Genomic DNA, 11231 nt, shown 5'->3' with positions numbered 1-11231 from the left:
GCCCGCGTCTCCTCTCGGCCAATCAGCGACGCTCTCTGAGCACGAGCGCCGGGGTCGTGGCCGCGCACGTCGCGGCCGGTTTTTCAAGGCGGGGGCGCGGACGTGCGCGTCCCCGCGGAGTCTTTTGTGTGGCGGCGTAAGGGCAGCGCAAATACAATAACCATGGCAGACGAGAAACCCAAGGTGAGCGTTATTAATAAATAATAAAAAATTATATATATATAATATCGGCGCACGGATTGTTTTTAATGGAAAAAAAATGTAAGAATAAAAAATAATCCAGGAACAAAATGCATACGCTGTTATAGGATAGAGAATATTCCGCTTAGTGGATAAATACTGTAACTGCTGCTGTAGAAACACCGGAAGAGCTGTGCACGCGCTTTGGCTAGGCGGGTAGCCGCCATAATTACACAGCTAGCAAAACTATCTCGGCTAGTTTGCTTATTATCTTTTGAAGCGAATGAGGATGTTAATGAGCGATTAATTTAATCAACATTGGGTTCAAACAACGTTTATTAGTGCTGGCTATTAATGAAACCGTCACAGTGACACATTTAAAACTGTAAAATGGAAAATTATTCGCATAAATTTGGTTAATACTGATCCTTTTTAGCATCATTAGCATAAACTAGATGTTTGTTTGTTAGCTAATATCTTACAGATGATGTATCAACACCATATGTGGTCAGACTGTATAAAAATTATTACGAGATGTTACTTTTTTAAATAAAAAAAAACACTTTTTTTTTTTTCCTTTTTCTGTTTGTATATCAGATAGTTAGTGAGTTAGCTGTAACTGATGATCTCTTCAACAAAGCAGGTCTCTTAATATTCAGTGTGCTGAGGTCCTGACAGGTTTCTTAGTTAAATTAGAGTTATAGACAAGTTCATACATTATTTTGCTGTGCTACATATACACTATATGGCCAAACGTTTGTGCACCCCTGACCATCACATCCATATGTGCTTGTTGAGCATCTCATTCCAGATTTATTCTCCCTGTGTTTGCTGTTATAATAAGCTCCACTCTTCTGGGAAGCTTTCCACTAGATTTTGGAGCATGGCTGTGGGGATTTGTGTTCATTCAGCTACAAGAGCATTAGTGAGATCAGGCGCTGATGTTGGGATGTCGAGGAGGTCTGGGGTTCAGTCGGTGTTCCAGTTCATCCCAAAGGTGTTCAGTGGGGTTGAGGTCAGGGCTCTGTGCAGGACACTCGAGTTCTTCCACTCCAACCTTCACACACCATGTCTTCATGGAGCTCGCTTTGTGCACAGGGGCATTGTCATGGGGAACAGGTTTGTGTCTCTTAGTTCCAGTGAAGGGAAATTGTAACACTACAGCATACAGAGACATTCTATACAATTGTGTTCTTCCAACTTTGTGGCAACAGGTTGTTGAAGAAGCACATATGGGTGTGATGGTCAGGGGTGCACATACTTTTGGGCTTATAGTGTATATCGCACATATTTGTGGTGCACTTTTTTCTTCTTCATTAAATGGCTTTTTTTATTGTGTAAAAAAAGATCAAGCTCATGCTAGTAGCTATAGTTATATTTTTATTCACTGTGCAAATGATAAATATCAGATAACCATAAATCAAGTTGCACTTATATTTATTTGCCATCCAGATAAAAGAATGGTTATTCTTGCTAATAATTCAAGTTGATTTTATTTAAATAGTGATTTTGACGATTGTCACAAAGCAGCTTTACAGAAATCCAGAGGTAGATTTAGATCCGTAATGCACAAGCCAGAGGTGACGGTGGTGAGGAAAAACTCCCTGAGACCCCATGAGGAAGAAACCGTGAGAGGAACCAGACTCAAAATGGAAAACTCGTCGTCTTCTTGGTAACACCGGATAGTGGGATTACAAATTATTACAGTATAAAGTCATATAGGAAGTAAAAGAAGTATTATAAGTTGATTTTAAGTCACAAAACCAAAGTGTTTGATTTACTTAAAATAGGATTGCGCTGGTGTTTACACTGTAAATAGACAGCAGGGATCACAAAAAGTACAAATCAGATTTTGTAACACAGATGTAATCCAGAGTAAACACTAGTTTTGCAATCTGGACTTTTAGCTGTTACTATTTTTGTCACTAAACATGGTCAAGCCCCGCCCACTTTCACAGGAAATGGCAATCCACAGACCTTTCCCATAACCATGTGAGAGTCATAACATGGCACTAAACAATACTTTAGAATTTAATTTAAATGTTCAGTTTTGCTGTGAAAATCGGGATATTCAGAAGTTTGCACACCCGTCTGCAGCTGGTGCATGTATACGAGTACACACAGAAGTGTAGGTTGTACGATTCTGAAGCTCGTGGTCAGAAAAGTGTACAAAACATTTCAGACACGTTGTAGGCAACACGTCTGAAGCTGAGGCGATGAGAGTGAGGACATGTTCGTTCCAGTTTCAGACACGGGATTCAGGATCTTGAAGGCTGCAGTTCGATTAGCTGTTTGGTCAGAGGAGAGTAAAATAAACTTTTGAACATGACGCAGTTAGTAGTTTGTAGTGAGGTAAAGTCAGCGGGTTGAAAAAAATACAGAGCATCACGTCTTTAAAGGTGATTAGAGAGTTGTTTTTGTTGGTCGGAGTGTAGTGTCAATCAAATTAAACAGCATCTTCCTCTGAAAGTAGGCAGGGCTAAAGTCTGAAATCAAAGACTAACTCAGATCAAGAGACATTGATCAGATTCTCACGTGTGTGTGTGTGTGTGTGTGTGTTTGTGTAGGAGGGAGTGAAAACTGAGAACAATGACCACATCAACCTGAAGGTGGCGGGACAGGACGGCTCAGTGGTGCAGTTTAAGATTAAAAGGCACACGCCGCTCAGCAAACTCATGAAGGCTTACTGCGAGAGACAGGTGAGTGACAGCGCACACACTCGTCTCTTTCTATTTACATAAACTGAATAAATGCATTAGCATGCAGGTATCCAGGATGCAGTGTTGTTTGCATGACGCGATGGCGTGATAACAGTTGCACAGTAATTGTATTTTAATCACGATAACGGATCCAAAATGACTGAATCGTATCATATCTGATATTGTGAGATGCGATTACATTAATTAATTATCTAATATTACATATTGGTTTTTATTTAGAGGTGCACAATCATAAACTCATCAGCTAGCAACTGATGATCTTGTGTTTTGTTAACTTATGTAGATCGCTAACATGATTTAACCCCAACTAGTTTAGGGGGAAGGAACAATGAAGTGTTAATTTCATCCTGGTTATGTCTCTGAGCTGGGATTTTCTCACCTCTGTGTCTGAATCCATTTATTCAATTAGTAAAATAGTTGCTGCTGATGGTCAGAATGTGTCTTAGGTTGATGTGTGTAGTTTAGCAAGTAGTGGGACTCATGAAAGTGATACAGTGAAACAATATAATATAATATCGATATCAGGATAAACAATGTCACTATACACTTTTTGGAGGTATTCTGGATATTGTGATATCTTTTCATAACATTTTTTGTGTGTGCTTTTTTAAATAACAATTAAAAACTCAGATCAGAAGCAGTTTACGTTAAAATGTTGTACCAGAATTTTATTTTTCCTCCTTTTTAGTAATAAAAAAACATATTTTGTAGATATTAAAAAAAAGTTTCTTTATTATTATAAGTATTGTGATATGATATTTCTGTCGTGAGTCGCTAGCACCAGTTGGAATGTGTTACTTTTAAACGCACACGTGAAATAAAATTGTAGAGGGAAAAAACCCGCCACTAGCCGCCCTATCAATATGTAGTTGTCATGTTAACCCTTTTTTTTTTTTTTTTTTTTTTTTGGATTGCTTCAACGGTGGCTTAGTTCCTCGCGCTTCCAGGGTTGGGGGTTTAAATCCTGCCTTTTGCATGTTCTCCTCGTTCTTCAGGGGTTTCCTCTGGGTACTCCGGTTTCCTCCCCTAGTCCAAAGACATGCGCTGTTGGCTGATTGGCATTTCCAAATTGTCCATAGTGTGTGTGAGTGTGTGTGAGAGTGTGTGTGATTGTGCCCTGCGATGGCTTGACACCTCGTCCAGGGTGTCCACTGCCTTGTGTCCCGAGTCCCCTGGGATAGACTCCAGGCTCCCTGTGACCCTGTGTAGGATAAGCGGTACAGAAGATGGATGGATGGATGGAATGCTTTGCGTGAAGCATAAAGTGTAACTAGTGTATTGTATGATGCTCCAACTCCTATAGACACAAATAAAAGTAACACTGCACTGTCAAATCTCAGAGTGGCCAAACAATGTTTTTGAAGTCTTTCCAACCTGCGACTTTATTGATTTCAAGAACATCCAATAAATCTCCGGTAGCTGAGGAGAACCAGGCGCTCGTCCCAAAGCTGGAGCTCTCTGAATAAATGAAACCATAAACTATGTTCAAACTTGTGTCACTGTTCTCACACCGAGTGCCCGATTGATGGTGGTGGTGATTAAATCGAGGGAAAGTTGACAAGAGCATACTTGTGTAAGATGGCACTTGAGGTTTTTTTTTTTTTTTGGCCAGGCTACAGCTCTTAATCTTATAAATGAATTGTGCCATTGTGAGGATGGACATGGCGATAGAAAGATGACTCTGCACGTTTGTTGTCTAGCCAGAGAGAAATTGACCCAGGCTGTAGCCCTGCTGTGGATCTGGAACAAAAACAAAAGTGTGTGTGTGTAATTTAATATGAACGCACGTATTGGGATCCATTCCGCCTTTATACCAACCATGAATAATAATAATAAGAAGAAGAAGAAGGTGGAATGTCTGTTTTTTTTTTTTTTACATTATGGTGCGTTTGAATGACAGTAGAAAATCTGTGATTTGGACAAAAGAAGTTGAATACGCAAAACACCACTGAAGTGATTAAAGTCGAGAACTAAAGTCAGTGAGAACGCTGTTGCTAGGCAACCAGGAAATTATGGACCCTGAGGCTTACAGTTTAGCTACTGTAGCTAATGTGTATCAAAATGGATGCTTGATTGATTTAAAGCAGAACAAACTAAATGATCTGACGCTCTTTCATAAATGATCTGATTGATCAGCACTTAATTGGTTGACACCTGTAACTTGCATAAATTAAAATTAAATTAAAAAAAAAGTTTTTCTGTAAGTACCTTTTTCTGTAAGAAATGATTTAAATTTCATTCACACCAGGAGAGATTATCAATTCATTTGGAAAGAAACATGCAAAAAAACATCATGATTGTTCAGTGGTAGGATTTTTTTTTAAGCATACAAAAATAAATGATTGAACAGTTAACAATTTAAATCTTTAAAATTGTAAAATGGAAAAAAAAAACCTATTCCCTCCTTCTTTTCAGAGGTTGTATTTGTTATTTTAAAAACAAATCCAGAAAATTAAATTAAAAAAGAAATCTCAATAACATTATCATGTCAGGAAATTGTACTGTGGTGTATATCGTGGTATCTCGCAGCACTACCATGACCTCGTGATCTTTATCTTGCCAAACCGTAACCCCCGTAATCGTGAAGATATCTTTGAGTGTCGTGGTGATACCTCTAACAGGACTGGGGTAAAGACGGAGAGACGAGGGTCAGAATGATGTGTTTGGATTGAGAAGGTAAATAGCGCATCTGTGGATCATCTGGAAATGTGCAGAATAAATGTAATATTGATTCTTCCTCAGCTTTAGCTAATCAGCAGTGGGGGAGTGCTGACCTCCCTTGGGACTGTGTGTGTGTGTGTGTGTGTGTGTGTGTGTGTGTGTGTGTGTGTGTGTGTGTGGGAGTGTGTGTGTGAGAAAGAGAGAAGTGCTGAACTGATCTTTTTTTTTTCCCCTATCTCGTTTTGTTTTTAGGGACTGACGATGAGGCAAATCCGATTCCGGTTCGATGGGCAGCCCATTAATGAGACAGACACACCTGCACAGGTATCTATGTATCTACATCACATGACCTGCTTTATAAACATTTTTTAAATTAATTAATTAATTTATTTATTTATACCCATGTTTATCCTCAAATGTTAAAGTGCTGATCTACAATCAGTTTTTAAAACTGCAGGAATACAGTTACAGTCCGATCTGAAGGTCTGATTTCACTCCACAATTTAAAATGTTGTATTTCCTAAAATGGATAACCTGAAAGTGTTTACTTCAGATGTGCACGAATAATCTGATTATTATCTGATTTAGTCAGCTACTGGGATTAGGCCTTAATGTAACGTCATGTAAACAGCACACTGTATTATCTTACACTGAATTAAAACTGCTAACAGATTTGAACCCAGTAATCAGATTATTAGGCACATGTACTGTATACTGTTACATCTTTAATTTTTTTTTTTTTACATTATGCATAAACATCATCAGAAAGAGGAGATCTGCAGTGGATATGGGAAATACCAATAATTCAACACAACACAAGAAACTACATTTAAGAAATAAATATTGACCAGTACAGTGACTCATTATTAGGAAAAAAAAAAAAACAGGAAGTTTGGATTTTACACCACATACAACTTCTCCACTAGAGTTCATTTAGAGGGAAATCTGATTATTGATGAACCCATGTGTATTCAAAACGTCCCGTTATCACATTTCTGAAGTGAGTATTGATTGTTTCATTGCCAAAACCTGATTATTTTCAAGTTATATATGTGTAAATGTGCTGATTATTCCTCATAATTAAATTTCCTTCCTGGTCGAATCACCATGTATATATTTGAAAATATGATTACTGATATTGACCTTTTGATATTGACGTAGTCTAAGTGCATCTTTTGGTGGATGTGTTTTAGATCGGACCATCGACGACCGTCAGTCAGGGCTTAGAAGTCTTAAGTACGCTACTTAGGACTGTTAAGAAAAAAATTAACACAGATCAATAATAACGGGGAAAAAAAAGAGAGAGTCAAATAATATTTAAATAATAATAATAATATCTTAACTGTTAGTCATTAAGATACAACAATACTGTGTTAGGAGATGTATTTAAAAATAGTAATAAAGAAAAAGTCACTTTTCTGAGATAACTATAATAAATTAATAGTTAATATTGTTTTGGAAACACAAGAATTGTCATTAATGTTTTCTTCTTTTTAATTCATTGGTTTGATGCATTTATTTTTCCACCTTTTAACTGTTAATTTAATTGTTTAGTCATAATAACATAAAAGTTTCATCTAACTTTATTTTTATTTTAAAATTATTTTGGGACACCCTGGTGGATAGGAGGGATTTGCAACTTTTCAGCAAATTAACAAAGAATTATTAAAACTTTAAGAACTCCTGGAAGCTACACACACACACACACACACACACACACACACAGAGAGAGAGAGAGAGAGAGAGCTCAGCAGGATGTTGTCTGGCTGTCTCGCTCTGCTCTGCAACACCACGTCTCTCTTCTTGGGCATTTAAAAGCTCATTGTGAGAAACACAGAATAAATAAAGCTCTGTTAATCATGAACAACTGGCAGCACTCTTTCATTCCTCACCACTCGTTCTCCCGGACTCCGCCTTCCATTCACAAACCGGTGATCCACCACGCCTCCTTCAACACTGATTTATATGTAGAACTTAATCGCTATATTTCATTTTTACAATCACGTCACTCCTGTTTGGATGACAGTTAGCAAACTCTACATAATGTGTATATTGTAGAAATGTCCTGTATCGTGATGTGATATGTTTGTCATATCATTTAACCCTTTCTCGGCCCTGTCGAAAGACTGACCCATCAAGTTCAGTATCAAAATGAGGTACAAGTGTTTGATAACTGGGTTTTAAATAACAAACGTCTTGGTGACACACTCTGACATTTGGACCCTGCATATGGCAGCTTTGTTCAAACCCTCAATCGGTCCCTCGGGACTCCTGCCGAACGTGTGTGTGCTTAACAAAAAGCATGGGTCAGCTGCACACGCACAGATGTAAATGCATATTTCATGCTGAGGGGGAGGTATTTAGTAGAGGCCTCTCATTTCCTTTCATTTTAACAACACAAAGGAGACTTTGCCATTGTGTCGTGATCGATAAACGTGATCAATAGATCATTAAAGCTGGAACGCTCGCCACAGCCATTACGGCCGTTACAGCCGGCCATCACGCTGGATCTTTATTGAGTTGGAACGTTAAAGGAAAATTATGAGGGATGGGGAAAATGAGCTGAATGTAAATTTTAGAGTAGTTCAGGAATGATATAATATTCACCAGACGCAATATGATGGTTTTACTGCATCATAACGCCTGATTAGAGGACCTCATTAAACGGCATAAATGGCTTCTGTTAGTCATCTAGGATAGCAGTGTAGAAACACCAGGTTTAGATTTGTTTTTCTTATTAAAAAAACAGCCCTGTTATAAACACCTTATACCCCAGTGCTGGTGAATTCTCCACTCTGATTGGTCAGAAGGCGTTGACTAATCTTCTATAACAGCAGTCATGCAGCTGCGTCCTGAAATCTTTTATTCCTCTTATACCACAGCAATTTGCCATGATTACATTTTTTTTATTAACTAAAGAATGGCGCATCATACTTTTTATCCATTTATAGTTACATTTATTGCTGTGGAACTTCCACAAAACAAGTTCTCACTTACATTACAGCAGCTATGAACAGTCATTCTTTCTTGAAGAAATGCAGTTTGTCATGTTACTGAGAAACCACGAAGCGTAAACTCCTCTGTCCTGAAGATGTCGTACAACATAAAGTTACAGCTTTACTTCTGATTGTTACAAAGCGCTGACACTGGAGACTCCTTCCACAAATGTTAAACGAACATCTCCTTACAGAAAACTTCACCATCTCAACAGTTACACACGGTTTACATCAGTTTATGTGGAGCATCTGTTGTAAAAGTCCGAGTGAATGAGCTGTTGCTATAGAAATGATAAAGCATAAGAACAAGTGCAGTAATATAAACCTGCGCTACTATCAGAGCTGCTGTTCTAAGAAAATGAATCAACACCTTCTGACCAATCAGAATCCAGAATGCAACAGTGCTGTGGTATGATAAAATATATTCTCTTCCCCCTTCCTCCCACCCTAAAAGATTTACACTGATGGCTCTCGCACACACTCCCGTCCCCCCGATAATGTTTCAGTCATGAGGTTTTTTCTTCACCTTAATCCCAGCAGTATATTGTCAAAGCGCCGTTTTGGATAACGACATTCAGTTTGCGTCATTAAGCCCGAGGAAGCCTGTGTGAAGCTTTCAGGTGTGACAGGCCAGATTTCACAGACCTAGTGGAAATATTTCACACACAGAGCATTCAGAAAGTCGCCCACAGCCGCATACGATGCTCACTCATGTTTCTCTTGCTCTCTCTCTCTCTCTCTCTCTCTTTCCTTCTCACAGTTGGAAATGGAGGACGAAGACACAATTGACGTTTTCCAGCAACAGACAGGAGGCTTCGTCTAAACGCAGAACCTTCACTGCCTTCTTCCTCTCTCTCTCTCTCTCTCTCTCTCTCTCTTTCTTTCTCTCTCTTCCCTCTTTTCCCTCACAGTTACTCCTGACTGCTGTTGTATAGCGTGTTGATGCTCTTCCACCTTTGCAGTTCCTGCTTTTTGTATATAAGTGATTTTTTCATTCACACGTTAAAGTGGCAGTGTGAACGCCGTGAGATCAGAAGCCCAGATTTTTTTTTTTTTCTTTGGCAAGAAGTGACCACAAAAGCTCCCACAAACAGCAGCCCGTGGTCCAGACCTTTCTGCTAAACCGTCATTTGAGTAGAGCGATTTTACTTTAAAGACATTTTGACACCGAAATTAAGGCGAGACGGTTTTCGTCTCATGTCCTCAAAAGACATAAAAAAAAAATCACTTTGTATGAAATGAACACTTGATGAAGTTATACTCTGTAATACAGGACAAGTCTGTAATTTTTATTATTTTAGCTGCTTTTATTTCTGTTATCTTCTTTCAGACAAATTGTTTTTTTTTTATTGTTATTAATTGGCAGTAGACGTGTAAAGTGAAACAAGCCCCGGATTCAGTAGGTGAATTGTGAATAATAATAATAATAAGTCCTGATATTTCTGTCAAGTTAAGCATCTGTATTGTCTAATAAATCATTTGTTAAAATAAAGAAAAACTCTTTTTACCTCATATTTGCCTCATTTGATCCTGCAGAAAATCCTTAACAGGTAGTTGCTTTAAAAGAATACAAATTGGACAAATAATTTAATTTTTAAATTAAACCTTCTGTACAAAATAGCTGAAATAACTCATATTTTTTTTTAATTAATTAATTTAATTAATTTTTAAATTATTAAAACATGCTTTACTTCAAAAAGTGCAGATGGGAAGGATCATTAAATAATTTCTCAGTGTTAATGTCTGTACAAAATAGGAAATAACTTCTAATTTTTTTTTTTTTATTAATATGCCAGTTTTTTTTTTATTAAAGCAGTTGCTTTCATTCAAAAAGTGCAAATTTAACAGAACTTTAAATGTATTTTTTTTAAAGAGTTAACGTCTGTACAAAAGCTGAAATAACTCTCTTGTAATTTTTTTTTATTAATATGTCAAATTTACTTTTTTTTATGAAGTGCAGATGGGACAGAACTTTTTTAGTGTTAACTTCTGTACAAAATAGCTGAAATAATACTCATAAATTTTTTTTATTAATATGCCAGATTTATTTATTTATTTTTATTAAAGCAGTTGCTTTATTTCAAAAAGTGCATATTGGACAGAAATGTAAGTTTAAACAATTTTTTTTTTAGAGTTAACTTCTGTACAAAAAGCTGAAATTATTATTATTATTATTATTATTATTATTATTATTATTATTATTATTAAAGCAGTTGCTTTGTTTCAAAAAAGTGCAGACTGGACAGAGCTTTAAATTTAAATTATTTTTTTAAGAGAGAACTTCTGTACAAAAAGCTGAAATAACACATAATTTTTTTTATTATTAATATGCCAGATTTTTATTTTTTTTTTATTAGTAAGACATGCTTTAATTCAAAAAGTGCAGAAGGGAAAGATCATTAAATAATTTCTCAGTGTTAATGTCTGTACAGAATAGCTGAAATAACACTTCTGTCATTTTTTAAAAGTCAGGTTTAAATCTTTTTTTTTTTTTCTTTTCCTTTTTTTTCCCTCCTCCCAGACAGCACCATAATGGACGCTGCATCACCGCCTGTCATTTCGGTGGAATGAGGGCAAAAAAAAAAAAAAAACCCAGAGTGACTTTAAGCGACGTGAAAATCCTCCAATCAAATCCCGAATTCTCTGTCTCGTGACCAATCAGAAGGCGCGTTTC

The 11231-nt window shown here is 37.1% G+C and overlaps 1 protein-coding gene across 1 annotated transcript; it reads left to right on the top strand.

Annotated features, from left to right (window-relative positions):
* The first annotated feature begins 25 nt into the window (after positions 1–25).
* LOC113525126 (small ubiquitin-related modifier 2) lies at positions 26–10069 on the top strand. Its single transcript, XM_026911585.3, has 4 exons — positions 26–183; positions 2748–2879; positions 5814–5885; positions 9318–10069. Exons 1-4 carry the CDS (start codon positions 163–165, stop codon positions 9378–9380), a joined length of 288 nt encoding a protein of 95 aa, XP_026767386.1. The 5' UTR covers positions 26–162; the 3' UTR covers positions 9381–10069.
* Positions 10070–11231: the final 1162 nt, after the last annotated feature.

This window comes from Pangasianodon hypophthalmus, chromosome 29 (genome assembly GCF_027358585.1).
Source record: "Pangasianodon hypophthalmus isolate fPanHyp1 chromosome 29, fPanHyp1.pri, whole genome shotgun sequence".
Lineage (NCBI taxonomy): Eukaryota > Metazoa > Chordata > Actinopteri > Siluriformes > Pangasiidae > Pangasianodon > Pangasianodon hypophthalmus.
The sequence above is the reverse complement of the archived record's forward strand: the minus strand, read 5'-3'. Positions and strand labels throughout refer to the sequence as shown.